The following is an 18,383-nucleotide window of genomic DNA, read 5'->3' on the forward strand; positions in this document are numbered from 1 at the left end:
TCATCGCATCCCACCACGGATGGTTTGGCATAAGGTGTTATCCCCTAAACCTGTGAAGCAGGGAGGGAAAACAGCATATTGCAGCTGCACATCACCTTCCTGAGATTGGCCCCAAATCTGCTCACACAGAAGCAAAGTGCTTTATTTTTTCAGCAGAAAGGTGCATGGGACAGCGGGGGTGACATCTTCCCTTAGTGCTGGTCTGTCCCCAGGCACCTGGCCGTGCACCCACACCTTCTTCCAGTGTCACTGCAGGGGCAGGTTCCATCGCTGCACCCCTTCAAGATGCCTTTGTCACCTTTACAGCTCATGCACAAAAGCCAGAGCTTTTATTGTGGGCTTGTGTTGTTTGGGGTTTTTTTTTATTCCTTTCTCCTGCCTAAAAAGATGCTGAAATCTCCAAAACAGAAATTATTTCCATGTGATCCCAGTACTTTCTCTCTTGGCTAGAACACTGGATGTGGTTTTGGGTCTGTGGTTTTTGATATTTTTTTTATTATTATTCATAAATTTTTTGGTCTTCATTTCCATCATTGTGAGAGGCACCGTGCAACCCGACAGACTGGCTGCGAGTCCTAAGGAAACTATAGCAGGACAAAAGCACAGGAACCCAGCACGAGTTGAAGCAAGCAAAGAAGCAAGAAAAAACCCTGCTTTTGCAAACAACCTAGCTGCTGGGTTTCATAAGGAGCCGGACTGACTTTCAGTGTTTCATTTGGACTCCAGCTAGGAAGCTGCAGCCGCCACTGAGAACTAAAAAACCTGAATGAACGGCAGCTTTCATATTATGCATCCTGCTAAGCAACAGCAAGGAAAGTAAGAGGCAGAGGGGTCTGAGTCACAAGGTAAGTTAAATGGATCTGAATAAGCTGGGGAAAAAAAAAAAACCACTATTGCTATAGGGAACAAAGTGCTCCCACCCTGCAGAAGCAGGTTGCTTGGGTGAGTACTAAAAAGAGATGGTCTCTGCCTGCGCTGCTTTGTCTCACTTTTTCTGCTTCCCAGCAGCAGGCAAACTAAGTGCAAGGCCAGGTTATTGCTGAGCTGGCTTTAATTTGTTCCTACTAACACTCCGCGTTTCGTTAACCACCCTTAGCACTCCAGAACGATGCTTTCTTCTAGTCTGATTTTGCTCTTAACTGGGACTGAGCCGTGGGACAGGGAGGGAGCCCGATCTAATGCAGGCTCCCAGGGCAGAAAAAAGCTGTTTTCCTGGCATCCTCTGCAGACATGGAAACTTTCAGGGGATTCTGTTTCTCCAGCTTTGCCGGGGAACTGCCGCTGTTTGAAATGTGCCGCTCGCTCCTGAGCTGCAAGCAGGGGTTTGAGGCAGGGATGGGACGGTCCTGCCGCTGCCAGCACCCGTGTCCTGGTGCTTCCACCCACCCAGGCGGGACGGCACGGCTCGGGACCCGCTGCAGGGACACCTCTGCCTGCTTTATTTCAGCACACAGAAAACCGAGTTCCCGGAGGGACTGAGTCAGCAGCGGCAAGTCACAGGAAAGCTGCCTTCGCGCTGGGAAGGATGAAGGAGAGTTGGGTGCCTTCTACTTCATCAGGGTGATTTGCTCTATCAGAGAAGCTGCTCTGGGAATGACTTACTGTAAGTCGCCCCGTGCCTCGGCAGCGCCGGGCTGAATCACTGTCTGGGCTCGCTGCAGAGATGGGACCGCTTTCAAGAAGCCGCCCAGCCCGGAGCAGGGCCATTTCCAGGACATTGCAGGCATGTTCCTGGCATCGGAGGAGCAGGCAGGGACGAGGAGAAGAGGAGAGGGAAGAGTTGTTTGCTTAGGAACCAGCAAACATCCTTGTGCTCCCCGTCTGCGCTAAGTGTGATAACAGCCCCTGTTGCACTCCAGGAAAGGCAGTACCATGGGAAAATGCAGGTGCTCAGATCCGTTTCCATACAGGCACAGCCTCTCCTCCCACAGTGCCTGCAGGGGACTGTGTTAAATCCACACAATCCTCCAGGTCTAAGCATGTGCAGGTAATAGGAAGGGATGTTTGCTTGGGATCCTCATGTCTTCCCATGCCTGGTCAGTGAAATCGGAGCTGGAGAGAGCACGTGGTGGCCACACGAGCCAGCGCTGCTCAGGGACAGCTCCTCCCGGGACAGAGGAACTAGGGCAATTCACCCACATTGGAAATAGGCATATGCTAAAAAAGCACCAGAAAAATAAAAAAAAAACAAAATCATAATTAGAAACAGAGCTACAAACTCACTGACCAAATGTTCACTCAAGCCATTACAAATATAGATGCAGTTAACATCCCTGGAGCTCTCCATGGCCAGATCCTGGCTTTGCCTCCATTCCTGCCCCGCTCGCAGCTTACAGGGCTCAAACCAACCCAGTTGTCTCTAGCAGCGCTCCCAACCCCTCTTCTGCATCACCCCAGCCCGTTGTATAAACACCGCGGACAAAAGGGCGTTAACATTGGTCATCTGCAAACCACTACAGACAGTGGAAAATTTTAAACCACATTGCTTTTCGGGATCTGAATATTCTTGTCTGCAAGCCCTGAAATCACTGCATGGCTGCAGATAGGCTTCTGCTGCTCAGCTCGAGCGAAGCATCTCTGCGGCATCGTGTTGGAGAGGAGCAGCCCCGCGCTTGGCTCTGGCACCGCCGCAAAGGAACCTACGAGCTGTCGCAGCTTTGCCTTGGAAAACGCACAAGCTCCTTCAGCGTTTTCGGCTTTTCTACAATAAACTGCTCATGAAGAAATTTTAGATCCTCCTGGGGAAGAAAATAAGAAAAAAAACCTCTGAACAAATCATTTCCAAGAGGAAGTCCAGTGTCCAGACAAACTCGGCCCTAACGATGCTTCGTTTCCTGCTGCTGGCAATGCAAGGAGCTCTGGAGCAGTGAGGAGGTCGAGGCTTGAAAGAAGACAAAAGGTAAAAAAGCAGAACTGGAATATTTTCCGTCTCTGGAACGATGCCGAGGTTCGCGGCTGACACATCCATGTGTTTTCCATCTCTGTGGCGCAAGAAAGGTTTTAGTCTTAACTGCCCTCTTGGGTTTTCAGTCAGGATTTGTCACTAATTAACATGGGCAGTGGCTGGCGTTGTCCTGTGTGCCGTGAATTTAAAGAAAAGATAGTCATAGATTGCTTTTCTGAATAGAGCCCTAGGAATAACAGGAAGGAAAACGTTAGCAGAAATTTAAAGCGCGGCTCAGAGCAATTTCTGCCTTTTAAACTCTCAATATTGCAGCATGTGAGCTCAACGCAGTTATTAGTGGGATTTATTCTTCGAGCATCTGCGCAAGGTGAGGACATACTTCCACTGTACCCAGTGAAAACACGGGCTGGGGTAGGTTAGCGTAGATCCGTACCTTTGACATGACCTATACATCCCATGAGGGCTGCTTGCGGTGCCAATGGACCAGACAAGGTTTGGCCAAGCTCAGGGCTCAGGTTCCAAACTCCACGTTGCCAACCTAAGGGAAAACCTTTTGGTCCAGCCTCCAGCCTGACTTGCTTTGCCTTCTTGCTTAATTTTCTCTGTGTGAAGAGCAAAGTAAGCTCTTTTTGCAGATATTGTGGGGATTTCTTATCATTTGTATTGCCCAGATGTGTTACTTTATAGTAAAGTGTTAAAATTCTTCAGGTACACAGAGTGATTAAAAAGCTTTGCATGAGCAAATGAACCTCATACATAAGCTGTCTACCTTGAGCTATAAGATTAAACTCAATCACGAACCAAAAAAAAAAAAAATCAGTCAAGGTCCTCTCCAGCTGTAATAGTCTCAAGAAAATATATTTAAATAAGAAGTTGCACACGAGAAGAAAGGATCATATCATTTAACTCCTTGAACTGGAACTAATGGTTTCTGCCTTTCCCTCACAAAGGTTTGTGGCATCTCTGAAGCCCTGCATGGGAGGAATATGGATTTTTTTGCTGGCAGACACGTGGAATGCCAGGTGTGGCTAGAAAACCAGCACTTTCGATGCACGTTATTCATAGCAGATAAAAAAATGCATAAATAAAAAGCTTGATGGATTATATTTAAGTCAGGGTACTTCCAAGGTCAGTGCAAAACAAAAATACGTTATTTAATCATCTTCTTGATGGTTCTGCCTTGGATTGAGCATGGTAGACAACAGTGTCCCTGGTGTGGGCATTGCATCCTCACCAGCACTGTGAGGCAGCAGCTGCTAAAGGGTTCGTATTGCCAGCTCTGGTTAGAAAGACAGACACACCCTTGCAAAAGGGTCTGAACAACAGGAGTGTTCGAATTTAATGCAAGGAGACTGGTATTTTCCCTTGCTTTTTCTTCTTCTTTTGGGCCAAGCAGAAATACCTGACCAAACAATCCTTTTCACTAATATTTTAATCTTGTCTTTCTACTCAGAAACTCAGAGGGGAAGAAAAGGGACAGAAAAAGCAAACAGTCTTTTTAAACCTTAGCTAAAGGGTAGTTTCAGTCAAAGAAACCTTTCATTACATTTAAACAGCTCTCCAACAATAACATATATTCTAATGTTATAATGAACACAACCACCAGTCATCCTCATCACCAAATCTCGCTGAAATTAACTGCCTTTTCATCAGGTTCAGATGCTTTATTTCATCACTTATAAATTTTCATTTTGTTTGCCAAAATATTGCCCAAAAGATAGATCTGCCTATTTAGCACATGCAGAATTTCTTCCTTAGTATCCGATTAAATTCACACTCGGTTGTTGGGTTTCATCCTGGTTCCACTTGCAGAGGCTGGGGGCTGCGCTCTGCTTCATGGCTTTGGAGCGGGGAAGCTTGAAAGTGTCACGGGAAGAGCACATAATTTATCTTGAAATTACCTGTTGCAACCCAACGGGCTCTGCGCTCAGCCTCGTGTTGAACTTTCTGCTTCACAAGCATTTTGCAAGAAGTGTCAGAAGCATCATAACAATTTACACTTTTCTACATGCCGCCGCAAGCTTTTCAACTGAAACATTTCAAACTCATCAATTGTCAATCAACTGTTTCAAAATGAACCCAAGCTAAAGCAGAGCCAAAGAAGCTGAACTGAAAAAATGGTTTTGAGAGAGGGAGGGCTGAGACCATCTTCTTATCCTCGGGTGAAACATTTACAGACTGCAAAGTTTCCAAACACAGGAGATGAGTTTTCCTCCCAGGCGTTAGGATGTCTGTGTATCTGTCATCACCTTTGGGTTTTTCTACCGAATAGGAAAAACAAGATTTCTGAATCAAACCAGGTGGCAAATTTCAGGTTCCCAGTATGGAACACAAGGACAATAATTTATACTTCCAGTTTTAATCTGTTGCGTTCAGGATGCTCCCGTCCATCTCTGGAGACGGTTCGTGAAGGATGACCAAGGAGGAACGTACTCTGTTTTGCAGCCTCGGGACATTCAGTGCAGTACTAATGCATCATTTCAGGCGCTAACGAGCGTGTCGGACTGCGGTGGGAAGGAGGATGGATGTCCCTCCCGCGCGGGGATCTGAACGATGTGCAGGAGAGGCAGCGTCCCAGCCTGTGCTCTGGTGAGCCGTGGCCATGGCAGGGCAAAGCCCCGTTTGTTGTTTGCTGTCTTCTGAAGAAGATAAACCTATGCAGCTGAAGTCAAATCCATCATCGCCACATTGACAAAATAAGGTCACAACAATTATCTTTAAGGGAAAAAACAAATGGCTGAAAACAACCTCTCGCTTCACCTCACAGATCTTAAATTTTGAGCTTCATCCTTTTTTTATCTTTTTTTTTTTAAGGCATCAGATTTGACTTCACCACCACAAGAGTTATATTTGCTTCTCCTCTGAAATTTGGCTCAAATCACTCTTTTCTCTGGATTGACATGATCTTGTTACAAGAAAATCCTTACCAGGTTTGTGTCCTTTCCTGTTGCACATTTGATTTCTCTGGTTTGAGGTTTTCCTTCACCTGATCTCCGGTTTTGCGCTGGATGTCTTTCAGACATAATCCCACACTGCTGAATTCATCATTCTTTTCTTGCAGTCCTCTCGGACTCCTTTCTCTCCACCGCTTTCCTATTTTACTTCTCCTGTCCTTTCTTTTTTGTTATGAGCAGACTGCAAATCTGAAACAGTTTATTCACATACATCATTAAGGTTTCACCTAACCACAGATATTGCAACCAAATACATGTTTCTGCCAAGTTAGTGAACTAATTTCACTAACTATTGAATGAAAATGTGGTGGGGGGGGGGGTTGGCTCTAGAATGCCCTGAACTGACAGGATTGTTGCAGCATTTGCTTCATTTTTCTTCCAAATGCAATTTCTAGCCAATAACTTGAATAGGTGTTCTTCGTGAATCATGCAAGCGGCCACGATTTCTTCAATGGGTGCTTGGATTACCGTAATGTGAAACATGCACAACCTGAACACTGATTTTTCACCCAGACTTTTTTTTTCCTCTTTAAGTCACTTCTAAAAATAGGAAAGTAATTCATCTTAGGGAGAATAATGGCCTATAAAAATGTAATTTCTTCATATTTATGAATCCTTTCCCTTCCGCCTATTATGAATACCGCCCTTAATGAATGCTCTTTCTCCTTCATGAAGGTATTATGAGCAATTAGGTCCTCCAGTTTTAATGTTCTGATAATGTAATCAAATGCCCCATACTTTAACCCCCAGGTTATTGACTACCCACGCTCCTGAGAACGGTTAAATAGCTTTCAGTCCCAAAGAGCATACGTGGGCCCTGATTGCCTGGGACTCTAAGCAAAACTGGGGTCTTCTTTAGACCATTATGTATATGCACAATCTTTAATCGCTGCAGAGCAGACCCCAGAAATATTATGCAGACCCCAAATGCTCTGTGGTGCAAACTTTCAGTTCTGGGCACGTACGGGCTGGTTATTTATGACCTGCTGCCCATTTAGACTTGTGTTGCATTTCTTTTCCTGTTTGGCAGCACTAAGATGTCTTAAGAAGTGAATGAAAATTAACAAAGGGCTTAATGGAAATGAAATTCAGGCCCTGAACACTGATATAAAAGGAGTATTAATCCCTCCTCAGACTAGTACCTAGAATGAGGTACAATTATGAATAGAAAGATCATTTCAAGTTAGGACAGATTTGATGAAAGAACTTTCACTACTATCAGAAGGAAAGTTATTATGTTGCCGCTAATAACTATTCATCAGGTTTCCAGGGAGCTGGATTACACGAAGTAATAAAAGGTGTGAATGACAGTTCTTTCAGGACAGGTAAGAACTAGAAGAAAGCATCTCCCAAGAATGCCAGTACAATCCAAGTACCTTGCCCTGTACTGACACTTTTTTTCCATATTTTTCTCAGCTGGTCGATTTTGTGCCCAGTGAAGCCTTTGTAGAGCTCCAAGACAGGATTCCCTCCCACTGCAGATGGGACCTGTGTGTTCATTGAGCTGTTTCTGAAAGCCAGGACATCTAGCTACTACCTTCCCCACCTATTCCAGGAATTAAAGCTGGTAGAAGAGGAGCTGTAAAAGCTGTTCCCAGCCTGAGGTCAACAAGAGTCCATCTGACTAATTGGACTTTGGATAAGGTCCAAAAAGGCATCAGGCCAAAAGCTGTCTTGTATGAAACCCCACTGCAATCAGCAGAATGACCCTAATTATACAGGGTATGAGGAGGCAGTTGCCTGTCTCCAGCTCCAATCCCTCCCTAGGAAGGAGGGCGATGGGGAGCTAGAGAAAATTCACCTCCTTTGCACCACCTGAAACATTTTCTTTCTCTGTTTCACCCAGTACTCAGGGCCTTTGGAGCTTTCCAGTAGCAGATAAAAGTGTAAAAGGTGATCTCAAAAGCTAGTGTTTGTGCAGAGCAAATCCCAGTTCTGTCTGTTTGTTGCAGCTATTCGGGCTTCCATTCTGCACACTGGAAAATAAAAATCGAAAGTGTACACAGAAATTCTGCTAGGAAGAGCACATGGATATGGTCAAAGCCACAAACTTCTTGGAAAAGTCACCCTGGAAAGAGGTTACCAGCAGGAGGCTGCAAGAGGCTAAAGAGACAAATGCTTCTGATTTCTTTTAGTTTCATTTCCCTTTAGGTTTTTCCTCAAAAAAAAAAAATCATGTTTAGGTTCTATATTTAAAAAAAGTTTCATTTTCTGCATGTGATTTTGAATTTTTCAGGATGGCGATGCAATAAACAAACCAACAGAGCAACACTTTGTGTCTTTTACCCAGCACCTTTGCAAGGGCTGTTCCAACAGCAGCCAGGCACCAAGCGTGCCTTGACCAGAGCTTGCTATGACGCTTTAAGTATCTCCGCCTTAGCTTCTGATCTCAGCAGGTTTTAGGGTTTTTTGTTGTTTGGTTGGGTTTTTTTCTTCTTCTTTTGTTTACCTGGTGTCTCTTGTCAAATATTTCAACTGTAGGTAATGAGAGACAGGGATTGCCCTTTCCATTGCTTGTAAACAGTACGCAGTTGGGCACCCTTCCTACCTGGAGTCTCCTGGTGCCACTACAAGATAAGCTAATAATTAATCAGAAGAAGCGTACCTTGTGGTAACATTAACAGATGGCCCATCAGAAGCTCTGATTAGAATCGTCATGTTAATCATTTCTGTTCCTTTGCTCTGTCCAGCTGGCTCCGCTGAAGATGAGCGCTGTGTTTCTCCTGCTCTTGTTGTCCACTGTGAACATCAGCGCGGAAAAGGGTCTGCCGAGACGGGAACCGCGACGTCTCTCGTGTGTGCGATGCTGCGGGCCTTCAGAGCAGCCCATCTCCATCATCTCCTCACGATACACAAGGATGAGCAGCGACCCTGCCTATTCGGTACCCAAAGTCCAGCCCACCATAGATATCACCATCCTCAAAGGTGGGTAAAGCTGACTACAGTGATAACATCTTTTATCTTACTTGCTCACCTCCATTTTGCACGCTGTGCTCTTCCGCACACCAAGAAACTCTTCCACTTCATTTACCCAAAAGAAGGTCGAGGTGGCATGGCACAGGCTGTAATTATGTGCAAGTGAGAAGAGCTGGCAAAAGGCTCTAATCCATCAAAAAGCAGAATCACTGGAAGCTCAAGTTAAGTCACACTAAAAAACAGATGCAAATGTTATCACAGAATTACTGAACGGTAGGGTTAGAAACTAGGAAAGACGCTCACTCCCTTTTCCATTGCACATTTTTTGTCTCAGTAGAGCAGACAAACAAAAAATAAGCATATCATACAGGAGATGTGCCAGGAGTCCTGTGAGCAGGGATACACAGACCCAACAAACCCAACCACCTCTCCCAGGCCCAAATCAGACCTCAGGAAAATCAATAACTGTTCTTGCCCTAACATCTGCACAAAGGGGCCGGGTTCACAAACACTGGATTCATGTAACCAGTCTGGTCAGGCCATAGAGTTCCAGTATTTGACACCGAACGTTGGCACCACAAGCTCAGTGGAGCCAAGCTTTCACCTGGCGTTTTTATCTTTCTGAGAATTAGGAAGGTACTGGTGTCTGACCAACGTTTCCAGATATCTGTGCTGGGAAAACAGTGGTTTAGCAGCTGCTTTGCTGGTTATCTCCAGCAGGATGTGTCTGCAGCTTGGGCTTCATATACTTGTGTTTGACAAGGTTTTCCTTTATGCTTGCAGGGGAGAAGGGTGAAATGGGAGAGAAAGGGTATCCTGGAGCAGTTGGGAAGGAAGGAGAAAGAGGGCTACGTGGCTTTAATGGACGGAAAGGACAGAAAGGGCAGCCTGGCCCACAAGGCCATTCCTGCAAGCAGCTCTATGCAGCTTTCTCAGTGGGTCGGAGAAAACCCCTTCATAGCTCAGACTACTTCCAACATGTCACTTTTGACACTGAGTTCGTGAACCTCTACAAGCACTTCAACATGTTTTCGGGGAAGTTCTTCTGCTACGTGGCAGGAATCTACTACTTCAGCCTCAACGTCCACACCTGGAACTTCAAGGAGACCTACCTGCACTTGATGAAGAATGAGAAAGAGGTGGCCATCCTCTACGCCCAGCCCAGCGATCGGAGCATCATGCAGAGCCAGAGCCTGATGCTGGACCTGCAGGAAGGAGAGGAGGTCTGGGTGAGGATGTTCAAGCGGGAGCGAGAAAATGCCATCTATAGTGAGGAGTCTGATGTTTACATCATCTTCAATGGCCATTTAATCAAGCCAGCCGTAGAGTAGCCATTCTTCAGCTTTAGGCTCAAAGCTTTGGCAGATACATTAGTGTCTTCCCTCTTAGAAACGCGTATGTCTAGTTCCACTTGGAAGGATTACAGGCTTCCTGGCCTGCTGACAGGGTTGTCTGTCCATGCCAAGGACACCTGTACGGATGGAGGTGACTTTCAAGGTGATGCAAGCTACACAAGTACTGAGAAGGCTTCAGCCCTTACGTGCCCTGGAGAAGACACAAGTGAAAGGCCCCAGTTCTGCAGCCCTGTATAGACCCCCAGTAACATCCCTAAAGAGTTTGCCATGTTGGTAGCAAAAATTTAACTTCTTTGCTCTGCTTTAGAGAAAACATTTTAATTGTATCCAAGGTTCATCTTCAGGTGCCAGTTATCCAGGTGCTAGTTAAGGAATGTCATTACTCCTGCAACAATACTTGGGTATCTTTGCAGTGTGCAGTATTGCTAATAAGAGCCCACACTCACCAGCACCTACACCAGGTCTGCTCCACTCAGGTAGGCAAGAACACACCAGTGTTAAGAACAATATTTTGCACAGTGTATTTACCCCAAATTATGTTTGTGTTCCATTCATGTAATGTTATATTCTGGGAGCATAATGCTAGAATTGAATACATAACAGCATATTATCTGGCAAAGCTTTTTCAGAGGCACATAGATTTAAGTACATCTTAAGTACAGTAGCCACATGCTATAACTTTGCTAGACTTCTGTACTGCTAGCAATATTTCTCACACTCTAACATGGCTTAGAAAGTGTGTATTTCCCATTTTAAGGAAAATGGTGGGCCCTGCCTTAGGTTCCAATTTCAGAGTGCTCATTACCAAGCTGGAAATTGAGGCCATGCTCATGTCTGAAAATTACCATCTTATAGCACCCCCATTTCTGGAAAGTGGAGAAGAAAACTGCAAAGAAAAAAGGTGCTTTATGGCAGGCAGTGACATTTTAGGAGATTTGGTTTCTTTTTTCCTAAAAAACTATTGATGTAACAGTGGAAAGGTACATGCAGCAGCAAGAAACATCATTTTTCCCAGTTCCTCCTTGCCCATTCCCCCAATCCTTTGTTTGCATCCCAAGCCATTTGTATGAAGAATACGTGAAAAGTTCTTGCTAGGCAAACTGCTTCACTGCTGTACCTCACCTATCCACAGCTGTTTGGAAAAGTAGCTGAAATAAAGATATTGCTTTGAGTACACTTGCTTTGAGTACCCTGGTTTTGTGTATCTTCTCTCCATGCGCTTTTTCACAGTACAGGTCTAAAAGCACTTGACTGAATATCCAGTCCCATATAACAGTCTCAGGCGGCAGTTTTAGTTACTTTAACACCAAAGGGTTCCAGAAACTAGACTGACACCAACTCCTCTCCCTGCAGGCCAGTAAACAGCCATCATCAAGTATCAGAAGGGGTAGACAGAAGTTAACAACCACTTGCTGTAAAAAAAATGCCAAATCTTTGAGATCTCACAACCTTCATAAAGATCAAAACTTTAAGTAGCTTATCTGTGAAGTAAATGCATGCTGAAAATGGGTCTACAAGCCTTGAAACGTCATATCTGCTCCTGCTTCCATCGCAGCCTGCAACCCTGAACAGTGGGGAAACTCGCACAGCTTTAAAAAACACTCCCAAGGACATTTTATGCAGATTCTCCACTGACCTGCTGTCAGATATACCAGCTGCTTAGGTCAGGCCATTGCACAGCATTTCCTTCCCACCCTCCTAAAAAAGTTTCCTAATCAGCTGTTTTCATTAGGATGATGGTAAAAGCCCTAATGGCTGCATTGCTTATTTGCAGCACGCTGCTTGGTACCAAGAGCACTAGTGGGGAGATGCCAGCCCTGAGCAAACACATGCACATGTAGAAACCTTTCCACTACACTGGACTCAGTGAAGGCATTTGCAGACTGTTTTTTCCCCAGTCACATACCACATTTCAGAGCTCCAAATCTTTTTTGTCCTCCTTTGTCCCTAGCTTTGAACCATTCCCCACCCAGGCTTAGATTTTGCAGCTGCAGAAAGTCAAACCCCAGTTGCAGGGTACCACTGGCAGAGCACCGCATGAGATGCCTGCGGTGGAGCAGGGATCATTCACTGAGGCTGATGGAGTCACAGGGCTATCTAACATTCCCCACATATCAAGCAGTTTCACCACAGCTTTGGCTCACTCCCATCTGCAGTTCACTGCATTGACTATAATTAAAAAGAAAAAAAATTATCCAGCCCTCTCCAAATGTCATGCCCAGCTGGAGTTATTGACAGTGCTTAATCCAGCATTGGAAAAAACACACCCAGAACATGTTCATGTTCAAGCCACACTGATTTTGGAAAAGTTACTTTCTACTAGGAAGCAAACAAAAATCCATCCATCTATATCACTATATAGGCATATTTCCATAACACCTAGACACACAGTTAAGAGACAGCCTGATTACTGAAGCAATAGGACACATTCAAAATGCTCATGACCAATATGCCAGTGGCATAAGCAGGTAAATCACTAAAGCCACATTGGTTTCAGGTGCAGAATAACCTTTCAAATAATAAAAGAGGTTATTGGGTTGCATATATTATTCAAATTAGTCATTTATACCATAAAAGAACTAGAAGTCTCAACCTGCCGAGTTCTTTGGGGAAAAACTGAAATATCTAAAAAGCCTAACATACAAAGACATTCCTACTGCCACCTTTTGAATGCATTCATCAAGGGTTTTTTTTTCCAACTTCAAGGGCTGGGACAAGCATCCCTGTTTAGAGAGGTGTAATGAGCCAAATCCAAAGCACAAATATTTGGGATCTGCTCATTAACATACAGGAAGCCTGCCAGGGTCTCTCTTATAGGAATAGAATTTAAATCCCCTTTTTTCCCAGTAATATGTGGCTTGGAGAGCTAACCTTTGAAAAAGCTTTTTAAGTTCTCTTTTGAAGACGAGAAAGTGGGGGGGTCTAGGTGCTGAAATCTAAATGCAAAGGAAAAAACTTAATTTGTATCTATTTTTCCAATTATTTCCCCAAATTGGCACTTTGTATTTTATGCTTTGAAATAAGTCATCAGGGATCTGTCAGAATCTTTTTTCCAAATCCTTCAGTGAACAGCATTATACAGAAATGACAAAACTGCCTCAGCTGTCATAAATCTCAGGTGCATTTTATTAAGAAACATTAGCTCTCCTATAGGTCCCTCTCACCCCAAGATCCTTGTGCAAGATGAAGACCCCATGGTACAAAGCACCAATAAACCCATTTGCCAAAATAACCTTACCTGTCCTTGGGGCAGGGCCAGAAAGAGGGGAAGCAGAGAAACCTGTTGAGATCACATACAAGGAGTTGTCAATAGAGAATGGGAGCCTTCTATAAGAACAGAAGGATTACAGAAAACATCAGATTAGAAGCATCTGCCCCCCCAAAATCTCTTTTGGTTGGCATAGACAGATTAAAACAGACTTTAAGACAACATACCTTTTACTTTCTGACTGCAAATCTGTACGAGATTTACACTTACTAGCCCAAACTTCAGGAAATAGGGAGGAGATAAACTCATCTAATATCCTCTCCTTCATTTCTTTGGCATCAGAGCCCCAGAAGAGCACCTCACAAGGAGAGAGTATGCCAGGACAGCATCTGTCCTTGTGCCAAAAAGGTGATGAGTGGAAGAGAGCAAGCAAATGACCTGCCCATATCCACTGGGGATAGGACAAGATTTATGTTCAATATAAGGAAAAAACACTTCAAGTAGAAGGAGAATCAGACTCTGCGAGTGGCTGCAGCATGAAATACAAGCTCTCCATCGCTGGAAGCCTTCGGTGGCATCCTAGGATCTGCCAGGAACAATAAGGACAGCTCTGGCTTAGAGCAGGGGAATGCACCACATAGCTGCACACTACCCCTTTAACCTTCTTTTCCTGTAGATTTAAGTTTCAGCTTTTTTTTTTAATTGAGAAAAGCCTGAAAAAGCCACAAAAAATAGCTCCCACTAAAAATCCCCATATGAAGAAACTGAGCCAGGCCTGCTTTCACATTACTTTAAATATGCTTCAGCTACAATTTCCAATAGCACAAACCCACACATAAGAAATCCTGCAGCACAGCTCAGGAATTACCAGGGAACTATCTGCCCCATTGAATCCTGTGCTTAAATCTGTCTTATGACTTCCAAATGTGCTCATTCACTACCCTTCCTTACATGATTACACTAAATGAAGCATTGCATTAAGACTTGTAGGATTTATACAGTCCTTACTTAGCTACATAATTGGTCTATAACTTGGTTTTGCTCATTTGCTCTGTTCTTACCTTGCAGACGTAAGACAGGAAAAAATCCTTGCACTTGCAGACTTAACCTAAAAACACCACTTCTCTGAGTTCAAATACAGAAGCATCTGACTTCTAACAGTCTGAACCTTTTTTCTTTAGGAGCTTAAAATAGCCCAGACTTTCCTTCCCTTTCTTCCCCTTTTTCTTTTCCTAAAGCAGAATTTAGGGGTGGTGCTTGAAATCCTCCTTATATGCAGAAACGGCAAATTACTTGGAGCCCACCTGTGTCTGCCTTAACAAGCTGAGGGGCTATATAAGGCACCAGTAAAGGCTGGGGAACTTTTGGGGTAGGAGAGTTTTGTGTAGAGTTAATGATTGAGGTGCTGGGGAAAAAGTAGAGATGAGCATTTTCCCTTAGTATTTAATAGAGAACTAGAGAAGGCACTATATTTCACAGTACACTGAGTGCACTTATGTCTTTGCTGCCTGTGATGAGCTGCAGCAGTACTGAGCTGTTCCAGGGACCCTTCTTGGGTCCTATTGCTGGTCCTGCAACTTCTGCACTGACCCAGCAGAAGACCTTGCTCTTAAAGAATGTAGTGCCTTTTTGTGCAGTCTTTAAATAATGCTGTAACTACTCAGAAAGACTCTCTTGAAAGAGGTGTTAAAGGGCTTATAATCCTGGCTGTGACAAACAACCAGTGTTCAGGTTAATAGCTCTTACAGGGCTATTAGAGCTCATTATACCTGGCAGAGCTGGTGACTGGGCTGGTGCTTAGTGCTCTTGATGCCAAATGGCATCAAGGAAATTAAAAACCTCTGTGTGCTCTTTGTTTTCTCTCCTAATTATTCTGTTCCTGCATGCTTGCTTCTGGTCAAAGCCTGCTGCTCTGTACTGTCAGTCTCGTCTAAGTTGATTAAACTTCTGAACGCGCTCATTGACTCTCTGAGACTGTTCTGGTGAGCTGCAAAGCAAAAGTCGTCTCCTTTAAGAGGGCCTTTCTTATAGCACTTTCTAATTCTCAATAAACGGAGCAGCAGGTGAAGATTAGGTCTTCATCTTGCTGTAGGTTTAGCAGCGAAGGTGGAGCACAGCTAATTGTCTCGCTCGCACCCCTATGATGGTAATGAGTAGGCGAAGCCAGGTGAGAAGAGGACCTGGGAGGACTGGCACTGTCCCCTCAGCTAACCACTAGAGCCGTCTGGCTCCTGTGCTCTCCCCTGCTCATGCTGTGCTTGTGCTGTCCTGGAGAGAGTCTGTGCTCGTCCTGCTGCTGCTCCCTGCTTTACAGCAGCTCTCTGAGCCAGGGTTAGGGGTGCTGCTAAGCCTGAAATCTTGCTCTGTGCTCAGTCTTTCAGCTGTGCTCTTCAAAGATAGCCTCGTTCCTTGATTTGATTTCAGCCTGCAGCAATAAGCCATCCCTCAGTAACTGCTGTAATCACAGTTCTCTTCTGGCTGATCAGAAGCTTAGTAAAGGCTGTGAGCTAGTGTGAATCAGGCTTTCCCCAGCCAAATGAGGCTGGTAAAATCCCTACTCAGCCAACTTTCACTCAAAATGTTGAATTCCCCTAAATTCTAGCTCTTTGTGTGTTTTTTTCTGTCTGTAAATATTCAGAATGGGACCTGATGGCAAACATGCTTCTCCCCAGCAGCAGTTCAGCGTTGCTCCTTCGATGCCATGTTGGGCACGCGGCGTCCCGGCGGGCTGTGCTATAAGCCTGTCTGGGCACTAAGCAGTTTGCTCTGAATTTGGGAAGTTTGACTACCTGGTGCTTAAGTATCAGCTGCTTGGTGGATTAGCTAATACTGCAAACACAAGCTAATATTTCCGTACAGGGCCTCGCTGCATCCCGCCTGCTCTGCTTACGGTGCTTCACCTCCCTCTGTCACAGGGATGCTGCAATGTGTTGCAGCGGGGATATCCAAGAGATCCTGCTTTCCCACCTTCTTGCAGCTTTTTGGGGGGTTCAAGAGGCTGTTTTTGGTGAGGTTTCATCCCTCCTCACTTTCTGGAAGCATCCTTCTCTGTCCATCAGGGTAAGTGCAAAGGGAACCTCTGCCTTCGGCAAACTGCTTTCTTCCTCTCAATAAGGGAAACTTTTCTTTTACAACGGGAACAGGCAGATAACATCACAGCAGATAAGGAAACTAGGCAACAAATAAAGCTAATGGGTTGCGTTTGGATGAGCTGAATAGAACTTAATGATTCTAGTAAGAACCTATTCACTAACAAAGATTTAAAGTAGCAGATAAAATGCAGCGGATAGAATAGGAAAGTGTTAAAACAAATAGAAACCACTTACAAGCCAGGGAGCAATACATAGCTAAATGGCTGGAGACTTTGGCCTGCACATGCTCTGCAGACATCGGCTCATTCCCCACCCTCGCCCTTTGGTCTGCTGGGGTAGAAGGTTGGGAATGGCATTTCCCAACCCCCTGGTTTGGGGTGCCCCAGGACAGGCTGGGGAGCCCCCCCATGCTCTCCCCAGTGAGTTGCTCGGGGAGAGGTGGGACACGGCGGGGGGATTCCCTGTTCTTGCTCCGGCTGCCCCTGCCAAAGCCTAGTGATGCTTCTTTCTCCTCCTGCACCCTCATTTGCCATGGTGCCTTCAGTTTTCATGGCAAAGGTCCCAGCAGCAGCACCTGGAAACTGCAAAGCTGTGTGCTCTCTCTGCCAGGTCGCGCTACCTGGCTCCTCGGCACCTTTTCTTTGCCTAATGTCATGAGATTTTATATATTTTCCGCCTAGCTAGGTCTTCAGTTAGAAGTCCCCAGGTAAAAAGAGTTCACACGCTGCGTGACTATAACGGGGCAGGACCTAGCTTCTTGCGGGGAGAGCTCAGAGCTGGTTACTTGTGTCCTTGCAGGGCTGGATTTGGCCACAGCAGAAACGTGGGCAGAGCTCTGTCCCCTCCGCCAGCTCAGGGACTGGCAAACAGGGAGGATGAGCTGGTGGAGCCTCTCGGGTGCTGCCGTGATTTGGGCTTTGCTTCCCCTCTCCCAAACCAGCGGATGTTTTCCTGACAGCAGCTGCCGCATCAAGCTCCAGCCAAAAGCTGCTGCAGAGGATCTGGGCACCCCGACAATTGCTGCCATACGTTGGGCATGACAACCTAATGCTATTTGCGACTCCTTTCTTCCAGGGAAAATTGCATTAAAGCCAACTCACAAAGAAATTGCTTCCTCCCTCGGTCGTGGGGGGAGCAGACACCTTTTTGCTGGCTCAGGGGACCTGAATGCTGTAGTGTGAGCAAGTGGCAGATCTCCTCCTGCCTTTGCCACCGAAAGGCCATTTACGGAGTGGAACTTCTATTGCAGGAAACAGAGGAGTTGCCACTGGGTTTGTTTTTTTGCTAATGCTAAGTGCCAGCACAGCATAGCAGCCAAGTGGCTGCCTGCGCGTACCCAGGGTATCACATCGCCCTGTTTCCAAGCAAGGAAGAATGCAAATCAATTACTCGACAAGGTCATTCTCCCCTCTGTTTCTCTGTCTGGGCTTTTCATCCCTTTTAAGGCAGAATTCTGACTCTCCTGTTGATTGAAAAGGCACCTGTACAGTGAAGTGTAAATCACACGCTGCTGTGTAGCTCTTGGATGGCAAGTCCCGACAAGCATTAGCATCCAGGGAATTAAACAGTGACTGCCTGCTTTCGGGGGCTCTGCCACTCTTATTTGTGGTGCCTGGATCCTGTTGATCAGAATTTATCTGAAGTGGCCTGGGCAGGAATCCCCATCGCTTTTGCTTTCAGTCCTGGGTAAAACTAAGGAGGGAAAAGCTCAGAAAGTGCTCCAGAAGGAAAGGGAAATGCCAAGACTTTCAAACTCCAATAAAAAGCTTTGAAAACACACAACTATGAACAAACACAGGTTCTGGCCCTGAAACCTGCTCTTCTCCATAGGAAGTGCTCCCGCAGACCACAGGCTAATGGCAATTGTTCCCCAGGGTGGAGAAATGAGCTCACAGCAGCATAACGCTGCTGCAAGACCTGTCACCTACTTTTAAGATCTAACAAAATACAAAA

General features: G+C 45.4%; 1 protein-coding gene across 2 annotated transcripts; it reads left to right on the plus strand.

The window, feature by feature from the left end:
• Nucleotides 1-317: 317 nt before the first annotated feature.
• On the plus strand, nucleotides 318-11,297 carry C1QTNF8 (C1q and TNF related 8). Of its 2 annotated transcripts, none has more exons than XM_009928814.2 (3): nucleotides 318-845; nucleotides 8,550-8,784; nucleotides 9,559-11,297. In XM_009928814.2, the coding sequence occupies exons 2-3, from the start codon at nucleotides 8,565-8,567 to the stop codon at nucleotides 10,104-10,106; spliced, it is 768 nt and encodes a 255-aa protein (XP_009927116.1). In that variant the 5' UTR covers nucleotides 318-845; nucleotides 8,550-8,564; the 3' UTR covers nucleotides 10,107-11,297. The 2 variants fall into 2 exon arrangements, with proteins under 2 accessions (XP_009927116.1, XP_069666559.1); XM_069810458.1 differs by lacking the exon at nucleotides 318-845 and adding an exon at nucleotides 5,082-5,835.
• The last annotated feature ends 7,086 nt before the right edge of the window (nucleotides 11,298-18,383 follow it).

The sequence above is a fragment of the Haliaeetus albicilla genome, chromosome 22, assembly GCF_947461875.1.
Source record: "Haliaeetus albicilla chromosome 22, bHalAlb1.1, whole genome shotgun sequence".
NCBI lineage: Eukaryota > Metazoa > Chordata > Aves > Accipitriformes > Accipitridae > Haliaeetus > Haliaeetus albicilla.

Coding starts and splice junctions, on each gene's coding strand:
- C1QTNF8 (XM_069810458.1), top strand. CDS start 5,806: ATGATCTTGTTACAAGAAAATCCTTACCAG. Junction 5,836..8,549: donor TACAAGAAAATCCTTACCAG/GTTTGTGTCCTT, acceptor TGCTCTGTCCAG/CTGGCTCCGCTGAAGATGAG. Junction 8,785..9,558: donor AGATATCACCATCCTCAAAG/GTGGGTAAAGCT, acceptor TTATGCTTGCAG/GGGAGAAGGGTGAAATGGGA.